This window comes from Takifugu flavidus, chromosome 13 (genome assembly GCF_003711565.1).
Source record: "Takifugu flavidus isolate HTHZ2018 chromosome 13, ASM371156v2, whole genome shotgun sequence".
In the NCBI taxonomy this organism is placed as follows: domain Eukaryota; kingdom Metazoa; phylum Chordata; class Actinopteri; order Tetraodontiformes; family Tetraodontidae; genus Takifugu; species Takifugu flavidus.
This window is the reverse complement of record NC_079532.1, coordinates 6,319,601-6,347,006: the sequence shown is the minus strand read 5'-3', so window position 1 is coordinate 6,347,006 and position 27,406 is coordinate 6,319,601. Positions and strand designations below refer to the sequence as shown.

The 27,406-nt window shown below is 43.5% G+C and overlaps 2 protein-coding genes across 14 annotated transcripts in view; one reads left to right on the top strand and one right to left on the bottom strand.

Annotated features, from left to right (window-relative positions):
• The window catches only part of srpk2 (SRSF protein kinase 2), a 36,967-nt gene extending 14,659 nt beyond the window's left edge, over nucleotides 1-22,308 (top strand). For 3 of the 13 annotated variants that reach the window (XM_057051174.1, XM_057051182.1, XM_057051181.1), the window contains 15 exons: nucleotides 8,016-8,167; nucleotides 8,770-8,878; nucleotides 9,614-9,701; nucleotides 9,974-10,061; nucleotides 10,168-10,274; nucleotides 10,839-11,004; nucleotides 12,144-12,184; nucleotides 13,417-13,741; nucleotides 14,685-15,623; nucleotides 16,223-16,323; nucleotides 16,695-16,802; nucleotides 16,907-16,976; nucleotides 17,869-17,961; nucleotides 18,243-18,335; nucleotides 20,266-22,308. In XM_057051174.1, coding sequence (XP_056907154.1) covers nucleotides 8,016-8,167; nucleotides 8,770-8,878; nucleotides 9,614-9,701; nucleotides 9,974-10,061; nucleotides 10,168-10,274; nucleotides 10,839-11,004; nucleotides 12,144-12,184; nucleotides 13,417-13,741; nucleotides 14,685-15,623; nucleotides 16,223-16,323; nucleotides 16,695-16,802; nucleotides 16,907-16,976; nucleotides 17,869-17,961; nucleotides 18,243-18,335; nucleotides 20,266-20,450 — 2,665 coding nt within the window. In that variant the 3' untranslated portion in view covers nucleotides 20,451-22,308. The remainder of the gene's footprint in view (nucleotides 1-8,015; nucleotides 8,168-8,769; nucleotides 8,879-9,613; nucleotides 9,702-9,973; nucleotides 10,062-10,167; nucleotides 10,275-10,838; nucleotides 11,005-12,143; nucleotides 12,185-13,416; nucleotides 13,742-14,684; nucleotides 15,624-16,222; nucleotides 16,324-16,694; nucleotides 16,803-16,906; nucleotides 16,977-17,868; nucleotides 17,962-18,242; nucleotides 18,336-20,265) is intronic. The other 10 variants (XR_008953210.1, XM_057051175.1, XM_057051176.1 and 7 more) reach the window with 10 other exon arrangements.
• On the bottom strand, nucleotides 22,173-26,274 carry adck2 (aarF domain containing kinase 2). Its single transcript, XM_057051189.1, has 9 exons — nucleotides 25,922-26,274; nucleotides 24,816-25,743; nucleotides 24,590-24,736; nucleotides 24,370-24,498; nucleotides 24,079-24,174; nucleotides 23,690-23,962; nucleotides 23,373-23,501; nucleotides 23,183-23,236; nucleotides 22,173-23,055 (listed from the first exon to the last, which is right to left on the bottom strand). Exons 2-9 carry the CDS (start codon nucleotides 25,695-25,697, stop codon nucleotides 22,915-22,917), a joined length of 1,851 nt encoding a protein of 616 aa, XP_056907169.1. The 5' UTR covers nucleotides 25,698-25,743; nucleotides 25,922-26,274; the 3' UTR covers nucleotides 22,173-22,914.
• Nucleotides 26,275-27,406: the final 1,132 nt, after the last annotated feature.

The window sequence follows — 27,406 nt, the reverse complement described above, 5'->3', positions numbered from 1 at the left end:
TATGTGGTGCAGAGCCTGGTGACTTAGATAGCACCTTTGAATTATGTAAGTCAATGTGTATTATTGTGCTCTCCTGGCATGGGGTCAAAGGTGACACAGCAGCGTCACTAGATGTCCATCAAAATAGAGAAAAATGTTAACAGAAACATCTCTGGCATTGACCCGTGGACAGCGCAACTCCCCTATTAATAGTATTATATTTAAAATTCCACCATTCGTTGTCTTTGAGCTGCACTATCCTCGTCCAAGAAATGTTCCCTATGATTTTAATGGAGGCTTTGAGAAACTGAACAGTTAAATTGGGATTTGTTTGGTGCTCCCAGTCCCTACTGACTCGACATGTTTACATATGGCATTCCAGTCTTTCCTGTTCCTCTGCATTTACTCATTCCCATATTTTTGTTTTCATTTCATCGGTCTTTCCGTCTACTCCTTATCTAAATTTATGTTTTTTTATTTTGTTAACTCCTACATCTTCCTCTGCCGTGTTCGAGGGTTTGCCTCATTTCTGTTCCATCGTCTTGTTCGTTATTACTGTGACCTTTGCTGTGAAATCGCCGGATAAGACTTGAAGAAATAAACACTGAAACTAACAAGATACACAACGTGTAAGTGCTATTTGCTGTTCACAAGAGGATGCTGTGGTTTGAGGAAAGGCTTGTTATTTTAATAGCCACAAAATGTGCTGGCGTGTCCATTTTATGAACAGTTGTAAGAATGCAAATAATTATATTCCAGAGACTTATTGGCAAAGAAAGCTTAAAACAAAATCCTTTTATTTTAAAATAAAATGCATTTGGCTGCACACGGCTAGCATGTCGCCTTAGCTTGTCATTAACTTACACGGATGATGGAAGGAAAGCGAAGGAAAGATGGACATATTGGAGTTAGTCATGAAAGATGTGGACTGATACAGGGATGTCAACATACGGTATATAGAATGCAACTTGGAGCAGGCAAAAGGACAGGACAGCAGAAACAGTCCAGAAGGCTAAACCACTTTGGCTAGACGGGGATTTAAAGAGGAGAGCGGGAAGAAAGAATGAGAAGGCAGATGTTCTCTGCACACTTGCGCAGTGTTTTGGTAATGTGAGGTCACTGGGGGCCTGATGTCGAATGATGCTGCAGCGCTGGAGCAGTGGAATAACAACAGCCTGTTTGTGTTCAGGATACAAATTCACTTGTGTTTTTATTTATTTTTTTACACCATTGGACTTAAATGCTGTCGACATATTTGGGTGGTTTCGCCTCTTCTTACCCCCACGTCTTTGCTGCGTAGCTGAGGACAATATTCATGTGTTGTGTCTGAGGACACTGTTGGACTCTTTCTGTGTCCAGCCTGGATTCGTCCCATTACTAATATTTAGGTGAATATTTAGGTTACTGAATTGACTTAAATTAAATTCACTGATGTTTACGAGCCGCCATTTTGACCAGATTGAGTCCATCTTGGGTCAAATGTTTATTTCTTTGTAGCGAATATTGGAGGCGTTGTTAATGGTGAGGATGGATAAATAATGCTCGTTAGATTGGCTGGCGTGGGGGATCCTTCACAGGTGGGTGTCACAGTCCCATGTGACCTCTGCAGGAATTCAGGGCATGGTTCATCATGTCCCTTTGCACTTCTGGCAGAGAGCTGTGCGCCTCTCCGTCCATCCTCCTTGTCCAAGATTCTTTCTTACCGAGATGAACTCAAGTCAGAATGCACGGACGAGATGGCGCCTGGCTTTGTGGGTCCTCCGCCTGCGTCACAGGGCCCAACCGAACAGGTAGAGGGGAAAGTTGGGGAAATAAAGTGCTAATCGGCCGAGGAGGCTGATCTATCTTTGGAGCTATTCCTCTGACATGACCGATATGCATGTGAGTTTAAAACACTATTTTTCTTGGACGGAGCAGCAGCCAATGTTGTATGTACACATACCTGCATTTCGGTTGTTTTTAGAGACAACTTCATGTGTTTTCCACTCTTCCCAACCACATCGACTACAACCAGTTGGAGTATTTTCCTTGGTTGTCAGAGCTGATCATGTTTACAGTGCGAACACGAGCTTCCTCGGCCTGTTTTGTAGAAAGTGCTTTGCACTGTCTGGAGGTTTGCAGCTGGAAGCTTCTCAGTGACCCAGTTAACCCACCGACGGTGACATTTCTCCGCCCTTACATTCATATATATGAAGCTATTTTAAGTAGAGCGGTGCTCTGTTGTCTCCCGTATGAACTACGTCACCTTCTACTGTTGCGTAAGAATAAACGGGCAGTTATTATAAGCCCCATATTTTCTTTATGTACACAAATTAAAAATCCCTTTCATTTTAAACTCAACTGTAGGTTGTAATAAACTGCTTGTACCTATGGGATCATTTGTTATTGGAGGACAAGCTCCCGTTGCATGTTCTCTCGGTGTCTGAGCGTGTTTTCTTTGGGTGCTTTAATTGGCTCTGAAGTAGGTCACTGATGTCGGCGCGTCTGATTATAGATTTCACTTTTTTTAATAAAGGAATGAAAATACCAAAATGCCGAGGGAGTTGTCTTTCAAAATTAGGCTCTTTGGGAAAGAGGAGGCTCTTATTCTACTCCTGTGTTTACATTTTCCAACCGCTGACAGGTTTTTTCATTCTTCTTATTTGCATTCCCACAGCTCATATAGCTAAAAAAATACACCAGGCTTGAGTTTGGGTTAGCAAAGACAATTATTATCCTCCTAACTGAGGCTCAACCTGAAACTAAAAAGTGTTCTATTAAAATTTCAGCACTGAAAAGGCTGTTGTTGGTTTTTTTTGCAAATTTTTAATAGACAGGATTCTGATATTGCTTCTCTTTTCTGGATAATCTAATTGCAGCATCTGTAAATTTGCCCGGTTAGAAGTCAGACCTGGATTGAGTGAACTTGTATTTTCAGCATGTTGCCTGAAACATTTGCAAATGTCTTCCTGAGGAGATCACGCTCGCTGGGGCGGAGTGTGGGTAGTAGATATACTGTTATAACACAGTAACAGGCTTTGTGGCTCGCTGACATCATTGGAATGTATAACAACATGTGTAAATACAATGCAGTGACTGACGACATTATATGCGCCGTCCCTCTTGGTCTGCAGCCTCCTCATGTGACTTCCTCTCCCTGAAGGCGTTGACTCAGGCCCAAACATGACAATCCACCAGCCGTAGCGCGACAGCAGTTTCTGAACGTCGCTCCAAACCGACTGGTTTTGTGACCCGGCTCGTTTGGAGAGTCGCAGATGGGTGTCCGTCTGCTGCAGGTTTATTCCACGTCTGGCTGTTTTGGATTGGGTTAATTAGCCTTTGTTGTCTGTCAAATTCAAGCGTGTTTTCATCGCGCTTCTGTGCTGACACACTGTTGACTGTAGGTCCGGTCAATGCAGCGTAGCATGTGGGCTTGTATCTGCCGGCTGCCTGTGGGGAACTGCAGCGGCGCTCGATTCAGCCTCTATAGATCGGTGTGGTCGGAACCTTGTGGCACGAAGAGGCAGCAGCAGTATTTTTGTCTTTTGTTTTTTATCAGTGAGAGGCCATATTATTCAGGTTAAACCTGACAAACTGCATAAACCCCTACAACCCCAACCTGCTCTCAACAGGTTTAATCTTACTTTTACTGTAATTGTCTCCGTGTCTAAATGAGATAAGTTGTTAGCTCAATTGATGATAATGCTTCTCGGATAACTTAGAAATTCTGTTATCTTTTATGGTTAAATGAAGAAAATCACAGGAAAAACACCAACACACACTGCCTGTGTCCTAGACTGTGGCTCACCAAATGACTGGTTTTGAATCATTAATAGATCTGCAAAAGTTTCTGATTACAGTAAAGAAATACTTAATTCCAAATGAAGGTGGCGGTTTGCATCTCAGGTGTTATTGCAAACACATCGTCACCGCTCCCACACTCTGTTTTCCATGTATTACAAGAGCAGCAGCAGGAGTAACAAGATGTGGGTCCAGATGATAACTAAAGAAATGAGGTAGTGCTTGTCCTTTCGTTTGTAAGGTCAAAACCACACTGACAACACCATTTTTTTCATATCTGCCTACAGGATGGCTTTTAAGAGCCTTTACACAGCAAGGTGCAAAAGGTTGATAAGAACCACTCTACACAGAACCAGTACCATGTTGGGTCTATACGCCCACATAAAGTGAATATATGAATAAGGGCCCTTTGATTTATAGCCTTAGTGTTTTGTTGCATCTGTAAGTTTCGACGGCCAGGATCACAAGGAGGGGTCTTTGTTGATGTGAGTTGGAGGGTTTCAAGCTCTGACTGGACCTGTTGTTGCATTGTTCATCGTGTGGGTGGGTGGTGCTTCGCAGAACCGGAATGTGAGGTTTAATGCATGCAGGGCCTGCACAAACGCTGATGCGAGGAGACGTCCTAAAAACACAGGTGAGATTTTGTGTCTCCAGCACTCTGACTTCTGGAGAGGAGGAGAGAATGAGTCAGCTGTCCTCCCCACATGCGCCGAAATGGAGAGAATGAAATATTAACGATGAATCAATCAGAGTTGCATTCAACACCACCCGAATACTTAAGCAGAACCGAAGGACAGTGGCGCTGCGAAACCCACACCTCATCATGGAGAGTGGAGGGCGATGCTCTTGTTGCTAAGGAATACATTTTATTATTGGGGATGAGACGCTGGACTGGAGTAATCTGCTTCACAGTTGCATGAGCAGCTGCAGAAATCTGCAATACAGCAGCGTTCTCTTATTATTCGGTGAGGAATCCACACTTGTGTGTTACCACTTTCCTATTTTTCTTTGTGTTTTGGTCCAAATCAGGTGACGTTAGTTAACGCAGGCGTTTCTCTAATAGCTTTTCCTCTAACTGCCTGTATAACATTGGTTTCTTCTGATGTTCTCAGCTCAAAGACCATCTACTCATTAAAAATGGGGCACGTATTGTATGACAAGGTTTCTCTCGGGCAAACAGGAATAAACAAGTGACTGTGTTTTGGTTTTTTTTGCCGTCATGGGGGAGCCATTGCAGTGAAAACAAAACCAAATTATCTGTAAACCGAAATGAAACCTGAAATGGAGCTAAATACAAAAGGCTGTTAGCAATTTTACGTCACTAGATTTCTTTTCTTTTGTACTATTGGAAAAACAAAAAAATAATTAGAGGATTTATTAATTGGTGCCACAGTTGACTGTTATTGTTGAATAAAAATACAATTGAAGCGCATCTATTGCTGTAGTAATTTCCATTTTTAACAAACTCATTAATTTCTGACTGCGTGACAGTTTTAAGGATTTTCTTTGGCTGGCCTCTGACTGGCAGGACAATTATTTGGATTTCTTGATATATCCATTCAAAGCTAGAACTATTGATTATTGATTTTTGCGGGGTAATAACGGTGACAGGTTGTTTAGGTGAAATGATTAATGCCAGTCATCGTCCAAAAATAATTATAAAAATCTAGCAGTATTGCTTTGTTCTCTCTCATCATGGTAATCCACATCTAAGTGTTAACATTTAATCTTCTATGGTGTTTTTTTTTAAGATGCAAACATGCAGTTAAATGATGGGAAAGTTAGAACATGTGAAGTAAAAATGAATCAATTAGAGCTGCAAGTCATGAGCCTGGATATTTGTAATGATCACGGACACAGAGTTGTATTTATATAAAAATGAATGCTTGTTTTGAACTAAATCTTCAATTTATTTTATGTCCACACACTCGGTGTTTTCACGGCAGCAGTTCAGAGGCGCGGCGCTGATCAGGCACAAGCACGCCGAGTGCTCGGAGGAGGAATTTACTAGTGGAAAATCTTCGTCAACGTTTACGATTGCTGAAGAATCCACTGATGAGCCAGTCCAGTTTCCGTCTTCTTCCCGTAGCATTGGCCTTCGCAGGGATTCCCATATTTTATCGAGTGAATGACACATTTGTGCTCTGCTGCCTGACAACAAAGACAAACTCCTTGAATGCACTTGTTTGAAATAATCATATTGTTAATATGAATAATTTCAGATGAAAATCATCACATTCTCAGAGCCAACATGCAGTAACCATACAAATAGACTAGGTGGTTGAATTAACAACACTGGTGTGACAGATGCCTTTGTGGGGTGTGAAAGTGGACATCATGCATTCAGATCCGTGCACCTCATCCACTGCTGTACACAGACAAGAAGTCTGGGCATGTCCACCTGACACACTGCAGTAGTTATTTACACCCTCAGATCACAGAGTCCTGTCTCAACTTGAGCCGGAGTAGTTTTAAATGTTTAAAAACCTGTGACCAGTACGTTTTATCCATGAAATAAAGGATTTATATCAGTGACGTGGCCGTGCAGAGAGGTCTGTAACACATAGAAACTTTGTGAAAATATTTACCAATTAAAAATCCTGCTAAAACAGCAGCTTGTGTCCGTTTTATGTGGGTTTTTATTTTATTTTTTTAAATCACATATATATTGCATAGGTCCCTCAAGTTTTGTCCCATTAGTGGCCTCTATGGTCAACTTGTTTCACTCCTGTTTTGGCTATTATGTTGTTTCCATGCTGGGAGGCACAGCGCAGCTCCTGCCACTGGACGAGTCGCTTCTTTGAAGGGGAAAAATACACTAATTATACAGCTTTCAGATCCTTGTGAAAAAAATAATAATTTCAGCAAAAACATCTGTTATCCGGGATTTAAACATTACTTTGTTGTCAAGCTTGTGTTGACTGTACATGGCAGCACTCTCATTTTAAGGTGAAATGATGTGCATTGTGTCTCGGTGCGGATCGACCTGTGTCGATGAAAATACACTTTACGCTCCGCTGTCTGTTTCTCTCCTGCAATGAAAATCTGTCTGTTCTCGTGATTGTCCACCTGCTTCTCCTTCTATAATCTCTATTTCCATTTTACCTCTGTGGGTCTAACCCCCCCAGTTTTACTTCCCCCACTGCTATTAGTGGTAATTTCAGCGTCCATCTCAGGTCTAAAAACTTGTGTGGGACTGCGTCTACATGCTGCTAATGGCACAAAAAGGCTGTGTAAAATCGTTGAGCCAATAGGTCTCATGCACAAGAGTACGTGACTGCTTTGGAAAAGAAGCAGCATCCTACTGCAAGGACACAACCTGCCCCCCCTCCCTCTCCCTCTCTCTGGATGCATGTGTGTGTTTCTGAGGTGTGAAATAGCAATCAGATCTCAATGCCATGCTCTCTCCCGTCCTTTGCCGCCGTATTGCAAGACCTGGAGCTGTTTGTGTGCGTTTTTGGCCTTGCCGCCACATTAACACGTTGTGTCCTGGATTCCCCCATCCTCTTCCTCCTCCTCCTCGCTCTGCAGTTGCCATAGCAACGCACCGGGAGGCTCCGTCATGTGTCGGCGCCTGTGACCACAATTTTATAACAGCTCACAAGCGTCGGCTTTGTGCTTATTGCGTTGATGAATTCCGTCTTAATATAGATTTTGATCATGTTGCCAGGCTGTGAGGTGCTGATGAATAAGGAGCGCGTGTGTGGAGCTCTCTGCCCTTCGGCTTCGCCTCGTCGGTGAAACACTGACTGTCGTGTTGAGGTGAAGATGGAGTAAAATCAGTTTAGTGGGTGTCTGGTTTAATTTTTTTTCTCTCCCAAATAATGTTTTATTTCACCCTTAAATGCATAAAGTCATCCAGCCATTTGTAGTTATTTTTTCTTTGTTTTTTCCCTCAGTGATTTTTGACCTTTAGTTTGGAAACCACAACTCCAAAGTTCCCATGAGCAGGGACCAAAATAGACTGTTTTAAAAATATTATTCCAGAAACCGCCGTCACAAATGAGCACTTTTTTGGGTAGTACAGTAGTTTGCCTCGCTTTTGGAGTTGCCACCACATCGAAATGTTCAGAAACATTAGTTGGGTTTTGCTACAGTAACACTGCTTTAATAACAGGCATGAAACACACACTCACACACACTCACACCTGTTCTGACTCAGCATTCAGAGTAAAATGATCAGGCTGTAAGGTGGATTTCCTGTTAAATGTTACCTGGCAGCGTACCTTACTGCCTGTGTCCTGCTGTCTTTCCAGGCCTGAGACCCAGCAGAAAGCCCCAGTGAGCGCACCTCCCCCCCCACCGCCCCCTCCGCCTCCCCCCGAGCCGGAAGGGCCCCCGGAGCCGGAGGAGGAGATCCTGGGCTCCGACGATGAGGAGCAAGAGGACCCAGCAGACTACTGCAAAGGTGAGACGGTGATGCCACAGAACCCTTCCATCCAAGGCTCTTCCCAGGGCCTTCTCTGCCACACCCAGCTCCAGAGTGACCCTCCAGTTTCTGCTCCTGTCTGCAAATTCCTCCTCTGTCCTCCCCCCGTCCTTATAGCCATCAAAATGACATGCATGATAGTCAGGACTCCAGCGGCTCAAGGTTATTTGCCGGACAACCAAGTCCTCTGCGGTAGATGTGCTGTGCGACCCATTTTCATTACACAGCTCCATTAACTACCACCCTCCAAGCCGTCACTCAGTGGGGCTTTTTCACAGGAGCCATATTGACATCAAATTGCAGGTAATCACAGTTGCAGCTAATGAAGCTATCATTAGCTTCACCTGCGATTGCTCTGCAATTTCTCAGAAAGGCTGCCGTGATGGAGGTCTAAATTACAGTTCAGCCTGTTGATCTTTCCTTGGACAGGATTTATTGGAGCAAACTACCTGCAGGAGTAGTTGTGCGTTCGTACAGCTGTTTTCATCCATTGACACACACCCCACACAGGTTTATGTTCACAGATGTGGCACTTTTTCTTTTCTTTATTTGAATAAACCTTTGTTCCCACTCTGTTTCAGGAGGATACCATCCAGTGAAGATCGGGGATTTGTTCAACGGGAGATACCATGTGATCAGGAAATTGGGGTGGGGCCACTTCTCCACCGTATGGCTATGCTGGGACATACAGTGAGTCAAGCACACACACACACACACACACACACACACACAAATGTAAACAGAAAAAAAAGCTCCTCTTACACCTTCGACTTACTGAGTCACACACCCGACACGGCAACTGGACGCACCTTTACCTGTCAGTAGATGTCACCGTGACGGGGGCTGAAACCAACACCACCCTGCGCTGACACCAAAGACGTCTGTTTGCGCTGTGATGTTATTTCTGTGTTCCCATGGCAACGTGACGGTATCGCCAACGCAGCATCAACTTTCAGTGACTCCAACACGAACGTCTGAGGGGTTAATTACCGTAATGGTGCTCGTAAAGCAGGCGGCGGGCTCCCTTCACCTGCGCATGCAGACGGGGCATCGTGGCGGCTGTCTTTCCTCCAAACATGTAAAATTTACACTAAAACTAAGAGAAATACTACCTCCACAAGTTTGTTTGGTGCTAAACATTGCCCATTATGATGATCTCAGTGATTTGTTGCCTGAATCAGCATTTTTTTTTCACCCCGCCTAACTGAGTTTTGAGCAGTTTGTTTATCAACAACACATTTAAATCATTATGTAATCGGTTCTATTACAAAATGATTTCATTAACTGCGTTGTTATTAGAGAATATTTTGCTTACGGAGTTTGAGTTACTTTTCTCACCACATTTGCACTGTATTATGTGTGGTGGGGCTTTTACAAGGTAAATAATTGTCTCGAAAATAACCACACATTTCCGTGTTCTTGCAGAGTGAGAAACTTTGTGGCGATGAAAGTGGTGAAGAGCGCCCAACATTACACAGAGACGGCCCTGGATGAGATCAAACTGCTGCGATGTGTGAGGATATTCTCTTCATCTCTGCTGCTTTTGTTAAGACATGAAGCACAGTCATTTCTTTCACTGCTCAGCCCTGTCTTCCCTCACTTCATGTCCCTCCATTTCCTTTGTACATTTCCTTTTATGCTGCCTCTCAATCAACCTTTTAGCCCCCCCTACCCCACCCCCTGATTCTTTCTTGCTCGATTACCACCAATTCTGCTCTCTGTCTTCACCCTCTGTCCAGGTTTTCTGTCCCTTTTGCTTCATACCGTTGTCATCTTATATTTTAGGTGAGGGAGAGCGACCCCGGTGACCCTAACAAGGACATGGTCGTTCAGCTGATAGATGACTTCAAGATCTCTGGAGTCAATGGCATACGTATCCTGATCTTAATACCGTGTATGTGTGTGGGTGTGTGTTTGTGTTGAGGGGGATTCAAGAGTGACAGAGATATGACAGTGTAAGACCTTGACTCGCCATCCAGATGTCTGTATGGTGTTTGAGGTGCTGGGTCATCACCTGCTAAAGTGGATTATTAAATCCAATTACCAAGGACTGCCACTGCCATGTGTCAAAAGCATTATCAGACAGGTAAGGACACAGAGACACACACACACACACAGACACACACACACACACACACACACACACACACACACACACACACACACACACACACAGGCCAAAATAGTACAATTCACATCTTTTTCCATCTATTATTTAGTATGTGTGAATGTTTTATTCTGGTCTGTTTTCTTGTCTTGAGCTTTGCAGCATTTTGATTAAAAAAAAAAAAAAAAAAATCTATTACAGCGACTTCATTCAGTGTATTATCACAAAAGCAACCGTGAAATAACAGCACAAATGTTAGGGAACACAAGTCCTAGTTGGCACCAGCGGCTTTCTTTTCTTTGTGCACGTTTTCTCGGCGGACAATGCCTGAAGACAGGAAGGAGGGAGAGCAAATCCAGCCTTTGGTAAATGGCAAGAGATGGGCTAATTTGGCCCAGAGAGCGAAGACGCTTAATTGGAGGAAGGGGGCAAAAGTGACAGAGAGGATTTGTCAGGATTTTTGATGTTATGCCCCCCTACACGAGAAGTGGGAGCGTCATTTTTCAGGATTAAATTGTATCTACTGATTTGATTGCTGCGCAGGTCCTGCAGGGTCTGGACTACCTCCACAGCAAATGTAAAATCATCCACACCGACATCAAGCCAGAGAACATCCTGATGTGCGTGGACGACGCCTTCGTGAGACGTATGGCCATGGAAGCCACCGAATGGCAGAAAGCTGGCGCTCCTCCTCCGTCTGGATCGGCAGGTAGATGCTCACAGCTGCGCGTCTTTTAAATGGAAATCAACATTATTCTGGAGGTCTGGTAGCTAATTTATTATTATATTTCCCTTTAACTATACTCAAACTTAAAGTTTTGACTGCACTGGATATATTCAAACATTCAGCACTCTCAGATGTGTTAAACTTGTCTCTAACTTCAGCTGCAAAACAGCACCATAAAACATCTTTTATGCACGTATCGTGCTTTTTATACACACAGAAGGTCAACAGCTTATTTTTCATGATTCAGGATTCCTAAGAAGTCCCCCCCCCCACACACACACCTCTAATATTAAAGCGCCCATTAAAGAAGGGGACTTTCAAAGAAATTCCTTCCTCACTCTCTTTAATTTTTTTGTTACCAAATTCCTTCACTTGAAGGAGGCCTGCTTTTTAAACGCCAGCCTAACAAACTCCCGGTGAACCTTGTCCCCCTGCTGAACCTCCCAGGAGCTGTCAATTGCTTGCATCAGCCGAGAGAGCCTTTTTTTTCAGCCCCAGGGCATCCAATTATATCGCTTACAATTCTAAGCAATTAAAGTCGGGCACAAAACCATCAGCTGTCAAAACAGGAGGTCCACCAGTGACGGAACGTGAAGAGACTTTGCACCAGGGTGAAAATTAATTAGGAAGTAACTTAAAAATTCTGTTATTCTGCTTTGGCTCAAAACAAAGCTTCAGAGCAAAACCTCTTTTTCTGGGCTCAATATGAATATTTTGCTTTCCAGCAACTGTGTAATATTCAGAACAAATGAGAAAAAATGTTTTATTTATCTGTTAAACTCGAAAAGAAAGCCTTCATAAATGACACACAACTGTTGTCAGTTTATTTTGTACACCACATTTATTGTCTGGAGAATATCAATATGCTCACTAATGATTTGGATATATTGTCCATAATTCAGAATTAGTTTTAAACTGTTTATTCACGGATGAGAAAAATAAACCATGAAAATAAACCATGAATATTATGGATCTGGGACAAGCAATGAGGGTTTCTTTTATGCCACCTATAGATTGTGTGGTTTTTCTATGACTATATTGAACAAGGCTCGTGTGTGTGTGTTGAAGACGGGCGTAGGTCACGCTTAGAAACCTGACAGTTGTTTTTCTTTGTCTGTCAGTTAGCACAGCCCCCCAGCTCAAACCGGTGAGTACGACAGATGTGAGTATGAAACTAGAGCAACACACACTCACACACACACTGTAACACATGCCTCAATTCCACTTTTCATAAGTCTGCAGAAATTGTCGAACATATTCGCTGCAGTAGTTTAAAGGAGCAGGATTTACACTTGTGGCCAAAGTTGGTACTGCAAGCACAATCAAAACAGCCTCCCTCCAGAGTAGAGGTTGCCAGTGAGGTAGAATGTCTACGTTTGACTGACATACCGTCTCAATTATGTTTCATTTTGCCATTTGGAACTTTTTTAACCGTCTCAGTTTGCTAAAGTTAGCAATGAAGAGTCGCGATGGGTTTATTGCCTATATAAGTCATTGACCCACCTGTGCTAGTGTATGAAGGAACTTGCATAATGTGTTGTTGAGAATATTTGTGCCTGTAGTAATTATGATTCATTTTGGCAGTCTTAGCTGAACTATCTGTCCAGGAGAAAATGAACAACTTGGACGTGGGTCTTCAAACTCTTCTCGGCTTTCAGTTGTTTCCATCTTTCAAAGGCATCTCCTACACAGAACCTTGTTTTGTTTCTGACTTTGTCAGGACGTTGCTGAGAATTATGACAGGGCATTTTAGTTTTAGTAACGTCGGACGTTTGTGATCTGAAACGTTCGTAGCTGCAGCTTGGTGATAACTGACAACCTGGATGCTTAAAAGCTACTGACACTGGTTAATCAGATGGGGGTGGAGCAACAGACCTCTAAAGCTTCTAAAATGAGAAGATTGAGGCTGATTTAATATTGTCGGTGATATAAGTATTTGAAAAGAACATGATTCCTTGAAGTCTGCTGACATATCTGGGCCATTTTGATGATTTATAATGGAACATAAGCTAAGGTATTGATCTTGTCTATAGTCAGTATGTATATTATCAAGAATCTCTGTGAAAGGCTTAAAAATTTGATTCTATCCTTCCAGACCTTAGCTGATCTGTGTCATCATAACCGTCTGGGCGTGTTTTTAGAACAGATTTGATTGACAGCATGAGCAAACGATCCTAAAATTCTCTGCAAACATTTGTTTAAACATTGGTAATTCCTGAGTGGTACGTCGTGACCCAGCAGGAATTTCAGGGATTCTTTATTAAAACTGTTCAGTTTTAGTGTGAAGTAACATTTTGGTTGACTCAACATTATCACTTACACAACCTCATTCAAATAAGATTACAAATATTTGCTTTAATTGCATGTAATGACTGTCTTCCCCTTTGGTCCAAGGTGGGAAAGATATCCAAGAACAAGAAGAAGAAGCTGAAGAAGAAACAGAAGCGTCAGGCCGAGCTGCTGGAGAGACGGATGCTGGAAATTGAAGCTCTGGAGAGAGAAGCAGAGAAGCGAGAGGAAAGAGCCAAAGAGGAGGGAGAGAAGGAGGACAACGACACAGACCCGTCTTCAGTGGTGGTGCCGCCCTCGCCGCAGCAGCTGGGCCCCAGCATGGCCCCGGGAGAGAGCGACGAGGACGACGATGACGAGGAAGATGGAGAAGATGACGAAGAGGAGGGAGGAGAACTAGAGAGGCCCGTCAGATTGACCAATCACACCTGTGAGTCATGTGAGCAAAGTGGTGCAGCTCAGGCGATGGGATGGTTTTATTAATATCATATCAGTCGTATCCTGGTGGCTTACTTGACCTGCTGCTGCTCTCTGGTGAATTATTATAAAATATCATGCACATTGACAAGCACGCACTTTTTCAAGTGCAAATGTTTTACAATTCTGCGTGTCTTTAATTTTGATGTAAACACATTCCTATTATATCAAGTATTTCCCAAAATGTGATAAAATGCCACTAAACCCACAAATACAGTTAAACTATGAGCTTTCCTTCGCTATGTTAGCGCACACATGGGATGTTTGATTGTCGAAAATAGGTTAAATATTGTGGCGAGTGGAAAACACTGCTGTTACCCCGAATTATGTTTCCTCTTATTCAGTGTCTCAACATATAAAAAACACAGAAGAGCAAATCTGTGAGTGAGTCAGTGTGTACAGTAAATGCGGGTCTGTGCAGTCTGTCTGTGAATGAAAAGGAGGTGGCCTCGGCCCACGCTAGTCTCACTTGTGTTTGGGAGGTTTGGCTGTTCCGGAGAATAAGAAGCTGTCTCTCTCCGTCTCCCTCCTCCACCCTCTGTCTCATCACCTTCTATTTCCTTCATTCTCCCGTTCTGTCGCTTTCCTCCCTCTCCGCTCTGCAGTCTCTTATCATGCTCTCTTCCACCCGCCCACGCTGCCTTTGATTATGTCTCCTTCTCACCCACTTCCTCTCTATCCGGTTTTATCTTTTTTGTGTGTTGGGAAAAGACGGATCAGCCTTAATTCAAGCACATACACCTATGGAATGGATGCATGCAAAATATATAATTTTGCGGTTTTAATGTCAATGCAAATTTAATGTCTTTTGTAGTGCACTGATGAAATATAGTCGGTTGTTATCTTAGTTATTAGTGTCATATATGTCTGTTTTCTGTGTCGTCCCACCATGACAGGTGCAGCATCTCCAGAGGAGGAGGGGCAGACACCCAACATCATCTGCAATGACCCCAATGAGGAGGGAGAGGAAGATGAGTTGGAAGAGGAGGAGGAGGAAGAAGAAGAAGAAGAGGAGGAGCCAACGCCTACAAACGAAAAAGAGACCCCCATTCCCCCCACCACAAGGGAAGATAATGGAGAGCCAACCCAGGAGGAGGCAGAGGATGAAGACGTGGCAGAGGAAGATGAGGGAGATGAGGGAGAGGGATTAAACGGGGCTGATGAGGAGAATCAGGAAGAGAAGGACAAGGTAGAGGAGGAAGAGAAGGAGGCGGAGGAGGATAAAGAGGCTGAACAAGGGGAGACTGAGACAGAGGAGCCAAAGAGCAAAGCAGAGGAGGCAGAAAAGGAAGCAAAGCAGCCAGAGGAAGATGAGGAAGAGGAGGAGGAGGATGACTATGATGATGATGAAGAAGATGAGGAGGATGAGGACACGACTGCAGACCTCCTCACTGACACCAACTTCTCCCCCATCAAATCCCACAACAATAAGAGCAATTCGGCCAAAACCAATGGACATGTTTTGTTGGGGTCTGAAGGACCGAAACAAAACCAGGTAACGCCTCCTCCACCTTCACCCACCTCTGAGCCTCTCCACTGCCCCCTGGTGGAGTCTGAGCTCAGCTACACCGACAGGGAGAACTCTATCAGCTCCGGATACGAGATGTACAACGGCGAGCTGCCTGAACCTGGACTTACCAACGGCTCCAGTGACCGCCACCAGGTCACCATGCCATTTTTTCCCGACTTGCCCCTGGATCCTGAGCCAGAAAACCCTGTTTCCGTTACTGGGATAGCAGACTTGGGAGCTGGACCGTCGCCCAACAGCCCCTCTGCTGACCGCAGTCGCACGGTTTCATCCTCGAGTACCGGAGACACACCCAAAGGTAAAGAAGGTATGTATTGAGGGTAAAGTAGATGGAGATGCCGCCTTCGCTGTCTGTGTGAGGTCTGAGTCGGGCAAAACAAGTCTGCGTCTTTCCTGCATTTGAGGGACTGGAGTGGACATTTGGTTTTGTCCTTGTCCAGCTTCTATAGAGGTTTAACTGCTAAAAAATCCGGTGATTCACTGCGGCATGATTTATACCCCCTTTTCACCAATGTCACAATAATATTTAATCTCAATATAATTTAGATTTTATCTAAAGTAAGAAAGAGAATCAGTGGTCCATGACTAACAAACTAAGTCTTTTCCTTTTTTTTCTGCCAGCAGATACCGGTACCGGTAATTCTTTTTCTCATTACTACATTATATGCTCTCCAGATGTGTCCTTTGGGCACCATTAAGGATATACCAGCGCCATTACTAATCCACTCATAGATCCACATACGATTTATTGTGTGTAAGCTGTAGGGTCACCTCTAGGCTCGTGCCCCTTCAGGAAGGGTCAAGACTCAAAGGGAAGCAGAAACTATTATAGTATGGGTTGGGTTTCAGGTCTGGTACATTGGTAATATGTTTGCATTTGTAATTTTCCATTCTGTTCCCTCTCAGTTCGGGCCAGAGCAGCAGATCTCCTCATCAATCCGCTGGACCCTCGAAACGCAGAATCTATTCGAGTCAAAATCGCCGATCTCGGAAACGCCTGCTGGGTGGTAAGACAGACAGACAGACAGACAGACAGACAGACAGACAGACAGACAGACAGACAGACACCCACCCCCCACCCACCCACCCACACACCTACTTTTTTGAAAGCCTCAGAGATTTTAAAAGTGCTGTTTGTGTGCAGAGGACATTTCTGGGCTTGATTAGGGGGATGCAGCTGAAGTTTGAAATCCATATATTTCACTTGAGCGCAAAAACCCAGCTGGGGAACGAAGGAAGCGTAGTGAATTGAAGTTATTTAGGCAACAGGGTGCAGAGCTGTCTCTTTTCTCAGTTAATTAAAGAAAAACATAGCGTGTTGGCAGCTGCTGACGCTGACATAAGATATTTTGTGTTTTCTCTCCTTTTGCTTGGACAGCACAAGCACTTTACAGAAGACATCCAGACCAGGCAGTACCGCTCCATTGAAGTCCTGATCGGGGCTGGTTACAGCACCCCTGCAGACATCTGGAGTACCGCCTGCATGGTGAGGCAAACACACACATGCAGTATATACAGCACATTACGCATGGTTTCTCTTAAATTACGCACACATGCACTCAGTAACAACTTTTCCTTGATCCTTTTCAGGCTTTCGAGCTAGCTACTGGAGATTACTTGTTTGAACCCCACTCTGGGGAGGACTACTCCCGCGATGAGGGTGAGTATTTTAAACCTCTGTGACCTATGCACGCGTATTTACAATGGAGTCTAAAAATAGAACGATCCGAACCTTATTCTGTTTGAAAGTAGACTGCAGAGGAATTGTTCTTTGCTACTGCATGTCCAGACAGAGGCCTAGATGTTAATTTGAAGATTAAACCCAGCGATGTGAAATGCTTAAAAGGAAACAGAAATACAAAGTTAAATGCCTGAAGTGTTGTATCATCTGCAGAATGCATAGTCATGTAAACATTTGTCCAGGTGCAGTCAACTGTGGGCAAGCCTGGGTTTCAAAGACAGAAAAAGTAGTTAAAACTATAGTTCTCCCTCTCCCCAGTTCCTCCTGTCCACTGTCAACTGTAAATCCTGTTCTTTATTCTGCTGCTCTGCCTCCACTCATCCTCACCTCATTGTAGAATCCTGACTAGCACCTCTGTCATTCTCTTGAACATAACGTATTTGCAGCCAAACTCTCGTCTGCTGTGGCGTTCCATCCCTCTACATATAGTCAAACTTATTTCCTTAACATGGGTAACTAGGCAACTGTGTCAGAGATTTTGAGCTACCTTTATGGAGGTAAGATTAAAAAGGGATGTTTGTTTTCATGGTTGTCAGCTTTTCCATCCATCATTTTCAGGGCAGAACTGATCATTCATCAGCTCTGTTGTGGAGGCACAGCTCACTAACACTAATTTTTGATCCTGTCTTTGACTTCTATATTTCTCTGTTATCTCTTTTTACCTTTCACATTTCCGGACCCATCATACCTCTTTTTCTCCTGTGATTCTCTATATTCTATCTCTTTTGCATCTATGTTTTTCTTTTATTTGTGTCCTTTCCTCCTTCTCCTTATCCCTCCTCTTTCCCTGCCTCCTTCCCTCCCTTTATAGACCATATAGCCCACATCATAGAGCTGCTGGGCTGTATTCCGAGGCACTTTGCCCTCTCTGGAAAATATTCCCGGGAGTTCTTCAACAGAAGAGGTAGCGCTGGCGAGAGAGCTGGCGGGACTGAGACACACGGATTCCTAACACGGGCAAACATGGACACCAGCAGTCAGTCAGAACCTCATATAATTGGATGGATTTCTAGGAATTATTGTAATTGATCACTCCTGACTATCTGTCCATCTGTGAGTGTGTCCATGCAGCGCCCCGAGGCAGAAGTGTGTGTCAGTCCCAGAGCCAGTTGTGCTGATGTGTGTGTGCATGCTGTAATGCTAAACCGTGCCTGTCCCCTCTGTGATGTATGTGGTGGTGGGCAGACCACATCGCTCTGATCATGGAGCTCCTTGGGAAGGTACCACGCAAAGTTGTCGCTGCTGGGAAGTACAGCCGAGAGTTTTTCTCCAAGAAAGGTAAACAACACCGCGGTTAGAGTCTGGTTAGGTCGCACAAAAGGCCCAATGTAGAGCTAGCTGGAGTCTGGGGTTAGGGTTATAATCTCAGGTAAATTTTCAACCCGCATTAACAGCACTGCAGGGGCGGCGACGATGTATTCACGTAGTCTATGGACCTCATATCATGCACATAGTTATATCGAATTCAATCTGGAGATCTGACTCTGACACAGAGGACCTGTGCCAATATTTTATCTAACTTTTAAATAATCAAAAGGCATTTTGAGGCCGTAAAAACCGACCAAAAGTTAAAAACTCGGCAGCATCATTGCCCATCCCCAGTAACTTAAGCTTTCCAAAAACCATCTTTTTAATGAACATATAGTTAACCAACAAGGTTTTAGTCAGAAAGGTGATGCTAGTGTTTGAGCTTAGAGCCAAAACCTAGAATTCCGTTACCGTAGGAGACCAAGAACCCACCATAACTCCGGAGTCTGTTCGATCTTTGACCCTGGTAAGTGTAAGAATCTGTCTGGTACAGTCTGATGCCCCTCTCATTTATTCCCTTTTTTGTGGATTCCCTTCCCTTTCTGCTCGTGTATTCTGTATAATCTGTCATGGGAGCTGAATATTTTGCCTTTGATGATGTCTGTATCTGAGGTCTGAGTTTGCTCTCCGTGTCTCAGTGTTCTTCCCTTTTATCTGTTGGAGCTCTTTTAATCTGCACCGACTTTCGCTCTCTGTCTCTCTGGGCTTTGGGGCTGAGCAGCACGATTAGGATGCCTTCTCTTCTCGAGCAGATGTGGCTTTTATAGAGAATTTTAGATGGTGATCATTGCAAACATACGTCCATCTGTGAGCAGCCTCTCTATTAGTGCATGTATCTGTCTGGACTTCTTGCTGTTTCCATATGATAATATAAGGTATACCGATTTCCTACTCCATCTTGTGTGTTTCTAATCAGCACATTGGAGGTTACCATAGCAGCCATGGTTCAAAATGGATCTTTGGTCTAATTCCTCCATTGTGGTTTCCTGCTCTGTCACATCTGTGCTCCCAGCCAGTGATCCCCCACCCCTCATACATAATGAACACCTTCTTTTCTTCATGGCATTCTTTTACATCACACCTTTACTTTTTCATACGCGCCACGCCGTCTTTTGCCGTGACTTTTCAGCCAAATGCTCTTCAGACTTTCATTCCACCTGCAGTATTCCCCTCACTAAGTAGCACACGTTCAGAGACGGTGAGCTATTCGGGGGAAAACTGCAGGGGGGCCTGCAATAGCAGGGCCTTTTATGGCCTCTAATAAAGTTTCAGTTCACTCAAAAGAACAAAACAAATCACCTCTTCAGGAATCTAGCTATGCATGGACTTTTAAATCTTAGATCAGTTCTGGGTTCAGCTGGTTAAAGCACATTTTCTTTAAAAAAAAGTTGCTTTAAATATGGTGTATCAATAAATGCATTTAAATGGCTCTCGTATGTGACACATCATATGCTTTCAATGAGCAGACAACATTGTAAATAATGCTGGCCTTGCATAGAAAGTAACTAAGTAGTCCTTAAAAGTAAAGGACAATAAGGATGTTACAGAGGGAAGATCCATATCTGAAGCCCAGATTTGCATTGATGGTTAAATTGCATTGATGGTTAAATTAAAATTCCATGAAAATAATCTCCTGACTTGGGCTTTTTAAAATGATTGTGTCTAAAGTATATTGAATATTTTAAAATTTAAACCTCTGATACAAGGTTCAGCAGGAATGATTTCAACATAAAATGTATCAATATATATTTATGACAAGCTAATTATTAGCACTTCAGTTTCAATGATTGCAGAATTTGTTGAATGAAAAATTAAAACGACCTGGATTTTGAGTGAACTGACCCTTTTCTGAACCAACCTCCGTCCTGTTGTTGACTCTCTCCTCTGTCGCCCCCTCCAGGCGAGTTACGGCACATCACCAAGCTCAAGCCCTGGTCCCTGTTTGACGTGTTGGTGGAGAAGTACGGCTGGTCACACGAAGACGCCGGCCACTTCACCCACTTCCTCCTGCCCATGTTGGAGATGGTGCCTGAGAAGAGGGCCACGGCCAGTGAATGCCTCAATCACCCCTGGATCAACTCGTAGCCCCAGTCACCAATCAGACGTCCTCTTTTTTTTTTTAACCCCCCCCACAACAGTTAACTAATGCATCATCCCTCAGTGGAAACCTGTGGAACAACAGAAGCTGGAGAACATTTAAGCTGGAGAAGATCTTTTTTTCGGATCGATTTCACACATCTGTTATATCGTTGATCGGTGTAGACGTCCTACGAAAGCTCATCATCCCTCCCAAACGGAATGTATCACCAAGGTAATGGAGACAACATGACATAGAAACTGTGTCTTCCAAAGCACCTCCAGAATTTAAAGACGAATGTTCTCCTGCTCTCTACCATCAGGATTCCAACAGGTCCCTGTTTTTCCCCTCTTTATTCCAAATTTTGGATCGATTGGTGGACCACTGACAGCTGCTGATCACCTCAGTGATGTGAGAATATATTTTATGAGGATGAGCTCTCTCTCTTTTGGACTTTTGTAAAGCCGGGGGCCTCGAGAATGGTGCCAGATCCCCATTTATCTCCTTCCAACTGCGCCGCCCACCGTACTGTGTTGTGAATGAAGCACTCACAGCTCACTAGTAGTTCAAACCCCGACTGGTTGTCATCTTCTCCCCATCATTCCAGAATTACAGGGCAATCAATCCTCCAGGTGGCGCCACTCTGGTTTGTTACTGTTTGTTACTGACATAGACAATTGAGAAACCACGTAAACAATCACCATCAGAAGGACAGTTTGATCCATAAAGACTATTTTTAAAAAGCAACGAAGAATGGATGGATCCATTATTTATTTGTGCATTGAGCTGGTTTCGTTCCCCTTTTGCCACCTCTGTTGGATATACTGGCAGAACTCTGATGTGTTGAAGCTCCACCTGAGGAAGGTAACTGGTTTCTCATTTTTTCTGACATTCCTAAATCTTGATCTGTCATTCCTGCCTTCAAGGAAAAATTCTGTTGAGTCCTGCTGTGGCACATTTTACCCGACCTGATTGGTACTTTCCCCCATTTGATCCCTGATCTTCTCCAGGTTACGAAAGGTCACATGGAGGTTGCACTTGTCTTTGTAGATGTCCTTCAGGGATTTGGAATATTTGTACATAAAACTGAGATCTGGATGGACAACAATCATTCACAAGAACAAATAAAAAAAAGCTGGCATAACTTGACTTCCTCTTATAAAATGGAGTGGAGGAATGTTCCTACTGACTGTGCCACCTGGTGGTTAAATGAGAGTACTGCATTGCCACACACACATACACACACAGACACACACACACCACTGCTGCTGCTGCTCTCGGTGCCAACACAAGATGCTAGACAACATCACACTTAATTAATACTCCCGCCACATTTACAGACACACACTAATAACTCTCGTCATCATAGCTAGTCGAGTTGCCTATTTTTCGCAATAAATGATAAAAGATGAGTATAAGTAAATTGTGAGATATTTTTAAAAACTATTTAATGCATTTTAAAAAAGAAAAGAGAACAAACAACATTTTTTCCCCTCCTCTGGTTGTTGTGACCGTGACAGAATCTTGTCTTCTGCTGAGGTGATTGTGTTTGTCTATTAGAGCTGTTTTTATTTAATCTGTCATTACTTATTTAAAAGACTTTTTCTTTTTTTTTTTACACATTGGTCACCTCTCCCCTCCCTCCTTACTTGAACAGTGCTGCTCTGTCTGGGCCCATGACGGCAATTTAAAAGAAAAAAAAAAACAGTTTTGCAATAAAGGGTATGTGATTATTATTTTTTCACACCAAAATGTTTAAATTTCACTTTCAGCCATGCTGACTGTTCTTCCTGATGACATTGACAGAATCTCGTCTCTTGTCTGTTTTTGTTCATTGACAGATTTAATAAAACTAAATTAATAGATTCCTGGAGGGTTGATTGTTGTCTTCTTTAAAACCGGTTTAGTAAAACCTGATGATCACTGCGAAGCAAAGGAAATAAATATCTTTATTTTTTTATTGACTGTGTTCCCACTGTAACAGAAAGTTAAAAATCTCACATCACGGAACAACAAATGTTACAGTACATAACATGATTTAAACAAAGTTGGTGTATTTAAGAAAAAAGATGGGATTCATAAAAGCCATTCGAAGATCAATTGATATTTCAAAAATAGATCCACTTTGTGTTCAGCCTTAGAAACTCACTAAAGAGGCTAATTGTTTCCTCCAATGTGTGCTGTTATTCATCGAAGCTGGTCAAAGATGTCTTGAAGTGAATTGTAGAAATTTTGATAAAAGTGACAAGAAAACTAAAGACCAACTATGATGAAAGTGGAATAAAACCCGACATAAAACTCAATGAGGTATATTTGACATCAGCACTGCTATAATATAGTGTTGATGACGATGAGGTCTTGCGTCATAAGCCTGAGGAGGACCTATCAACACGACTTGAAAAGATTGTGGTATGTAAACAGGAAATGGCGTGTGTGTGTGTGTGTGTGTGTGTGTGTGTGTGTGTGTGAGCGTCAGTGGTGCAAGGCACAGTTTTTTAACAGGATCGGTTTGGCCAGATGGAGTATATCCAAATTTGGATCGAGGGATCTGCCCAGGCCCTCCAGCACCATGATGGCAAACACAATGGAGGCAAAATTACTCTCCAGCTTCACCTACGGACACAAACATCAACAGTGTCAATAAGGCTTCCAATGTTAGCATAATCGTGTGAAGGCGTCGGGTTGAAAAGAGTCAAAGTGGTCTCACTGACATGGTTTCTAAAGAAATGCTCTATCCTACCTTGTGTTTGATGACTAGTCCAAAAACTCTGGACAACAGGTCGCCCACTTGGATCTTTGAAACACAAAATCACAGTCAGGCGCTTTTCACATGCAGTGATCATTTACAAATACTTATAGACCAGCCAATAATATCGGACATCAGAAAGACAATAGAGAGAAAATAAGATGGCACACAACTCCTTCAGTACCTTCCCCAAAGACACTGTGTTTAGCAGGGCGTGATCCACCAGCTCGGCCATCTCCTTCTTAAATTGTGGGATGTCTTGACACTCGTGAGCCCGAGCATGATGCAAGAGCAGCTCTGCCACTCGCTCACCCTGAAGAAAGCCAATCACGAGAGAACTTTACAAGACAGGGCCACGATATCCCTACGTAACGAAAATGCCTGCATGTTTTCTACTTTCCCTTAAAATAAATTGTAATAAAACGACCAAGAAAATTGTTTCCCGTGTAAAATACATTAAAACTTCTATTACAGAGGGTTATTTGTTCTGGCTCTTATTACCTGACACTGCACCACAGCTATAAAAACAGCCTTCAGGTTAGCCAGATCATGTTCGCTGAGCTGGGCAACAATGCCGGCATCCAACAGCACCAACTGGAGAGGGCAAGAGTCCGGCCTGACGCTGACCACCACTGTGTCCCACAGGTCTGTCAGGGTGGTCTTACCACGGGCTGAGACATCAACGCTGTCTCCGGAATCCTGAGGTTTCCCCAAAGTCTGAATAAGAATATTCCCGGGATGGAGATCTCCGTGGACAAAGTTGTCTACAAAAACCTGAAACGGCAAACAAAAAAAATGACGGCGTGATGGAGGATTTGACGAAGCACTCGAGCATTGCCACAGAGAGTAGCAATCATCATAAATTATAAAAAAGAAGAGGGAAGTCTCACCATCTTAAGTATGGCCTCCACACCCATTCTCGCTATTCTCTGCTTCACCTCCTTAGGCATCTCCGAGCACAGGTAATTGGATATGGGCTCACTCTCCTGGGACAAACGAGACACATAAACTTATCAATCCAACTGAAAACAGTCTGTTTCCAACGGAAGAAATTTTTATTTTTTTTATCTTGCAATTTTGGATACAGATACATAAATACTAATTGCTGTGCAGAGAGAAAACTCTATTTTAAAAGCATTTGATAAGTGTAATTCATATTGAACCCTCGCATCAGCACTCACTTCAAACGTTTCCACTAAAACAGTCCTGGTGACAAATGGATGCAATGGCTTTGGGAACTTGACATAACCCACGTTGCGGAAATTTTCCCGGAACCGCTCGATGTTCCGGGCTTCGAAACGGAGATCAATCTGAAATAAAGCGTTCATTTAATAAACGAGGAGAGAAAATGATGGGGGAAGAAAACCTTAATTTTAAAATTGAATGTGTGATTATTCCAACCTGCTTGGTCATGAGTTTCTCAAACTCATCTACAATCTCACAAAGACTGAGCCACTTCAGTCCGGGCAGGCAGTGCAGGAGCCAACTGCCCATCTTCATTAGCAGTAGGTCCATCTCCACCTGCCTCTTCACACCTGGATGGATCACCTGTATTCCCGAGGAAATGACATAAACATCAGTATATGCCTTATTCATGACGCTGTGTTACAAGTGTTTCTAAACCCACCTTAATAGCCACAGGTATCAGATGGCTTTTCTCTGCGCTCTGCTCCTTAGATGCCATTTTTGGGGATTTTTGTCCTTCTAAGACATCCTCCTCCTTCCTCCTTTTCCAGAACTGCCACAAGGAACGAGGTGTGACCCCCAGACCAGGGATCTCCCAGGCTTCCAGCAAGTCCTCTTTGTCCATTTCTTTCAACAGTAACTGGAATGCTGGGTCCTCTATCTGATCTGCTTTGGCCCAGCCCCTGTACACCTGTGCCACACATCCCGAACCCACCGGCTCTTTACTGTCAAACACAAAAACCCTCCTCCAGCCTTCTCCGAATGCCCTCTGCAAACACTGCTTGGTGTGGGACCAAGAGTGAGGGCGAACCTTCACATGGAGCCGAGAGAAGCGGTCACAAAAAGCAGGGGAGAAGATGTCCCGCCTGGTGCTGGCCCACTGGCCCAATTTGATGAAAGTAGGCCCGGATGTTTCAGTCACCCACAGCAGAGCATCAAGCCAGCATCCTGCCCAGCGTGAGGACAACAGAAGCAAAGGGGAGAGGAGGAGAAGGGGACCAAATTTGAGCAACAACACCAACGCTCGCAGTGTGAGGCGCAGCAGAAAAACAACCTTGTGCACTTGGACCTTGGCTAGAGATTTCCTCCCAGGCGTACGGACTAGGGCGCCAACTTCCTGACACCTGGCTACTAAAGATGTTGCATTCGCAGCCCCCAAACACAGGAGCGTAACCTTGGACGTGTGGGTTAAAATCTGCCGTCCTTTTCCAACATAAGACCCGGAGTTTTGGAGGAGTCGGAATCTTGTGAAGACACCTGCTTTCTGGAAAGAATGCCTCAGATTGTAGAGGACTGTTCTTGCACCGAAGGCCATCATCATCATCAGATGGCTTTTTGCCTACACCGCATGGATATGATCGGACCAATCACTGTTTGAGGAAAACATACACACAAAAAAGGCAGTCATAAAATGCACGTCCAGCACTTAAAAGCAAATATAGAAATATGTTGCAGAGCAGTTACAAGTGGTCACTTGTCGAAACATCTTATTTGCCAGACAAACGGGTTTTTAACAGAAAATGCCAATGCAAAGTACAAATACTGCACCTTTAATATGTATTTGAGTAAATGTGCCGCGTTTAATTCCATTACTGATCATCATGGAAGAATGATCCAGAGCTCTGGCTGTGGTCGCCACATAACTATAACAGTTTTGCCTGAGAAACGCACAGATGTAGCTAATACAGCTAACATCGGAATATTGTCTCCTCCCAGGCTGTTTCCTACTTGATTTTCCTTTGAGGCAGTCAGAGCTGTGTATGTTTCTGCTTAAATAGGGGGGTGAAACTGCCAAATTTCTCACTCACGAAAAGTAAAGTACGTGACCGAAATGCCCGATTCAAGCGGCGTTACCCTAGCAGCAGATCAAGACCAAAACATCCCTCACTTCCGGGTATGACGTGACCCCGTGTGCACCACGTGGTTGCGTCGTAAAGGCGCATACTTTATATAAAATTTAAATAATCAAATAAAACTATGCGACAATAAAATGCGTTACATGCTAAAATATAAGGATTGATGTTCTAAAAGCGACTAAGCAGTTTTTCCTAAATTGTGCATTTTCTTTGCGACACTTCTATTTCCTGAGCGTAACTGAAGGTAGGAAACAAAACACACGATACGGTAACACTTCCACCCACTCATCGTGTTTTTGTTTTTAAAAAGTCTACTGTTGTCCATTAATGACAGACGTTGTCCCAGCAATGCTATGCTGGTCTTGAGTAATGAGCTCAATGGAAGCTGAGGAATCTGACTGATACCGGGCCCAGCAACACAATAAGGTGGGATAAATGCCAAACAGATGTTGCAGGACCCTGCCTACCCCCACAGCAATTGATGTAATGGTGCCTTTTTAGAACTGTCTTGCATTTCAAAAGAGAGGTCAGGTTTTGGGCTCAAAGGTCAGAAGGATAAAGTTACCGTGCTGAGGTGATACTGTCATATCTTGTGTTGCCTGCTGAACAAAATGACACCAGCTTAGATTTATTTACTTACATTTGGTTACGGGCTTTTCTGCTCAATGCACCCTTTTCTCTCTCACATTAATCTGATGGAATGTATTTATTTAATATATTTTTATGTTCCTGACCACAGAACCATGTTGTTCAACCTCAATACCACAATACATTTACTGTCTAGCAACATTTAGACTCTGCGCACGCAGGTTACTCATGCCTCTATAATTGTAGCTGTTTGTGCTGTACATGTTTACCATGATAACAGATTCTGGGATATCCATGTGCATAAGTGTCCCTTCATTTATAAGAGCTGTGTGACTCCTGGGGATCTTAATTGGCACCTAGATTAAACTTTTATTCATGTATTTAGTTGCACTAGATTTTGCTGTCTCCTTCTAAATTCACCCCCTTTCCTGGAGCAGGACACTAGGTTTCCCTGGCAACCACAGATCCAATCATTCAGCCAGCTGCAGATTAGTTCAGCAGTGGGGGGTTTGGGTGGGAGGGAGATAGGAGGGGATGGGGGGTGATGACGGAAAATGGAGAGGGAGGAGAGAAAAGGAGGGAAGGAGGG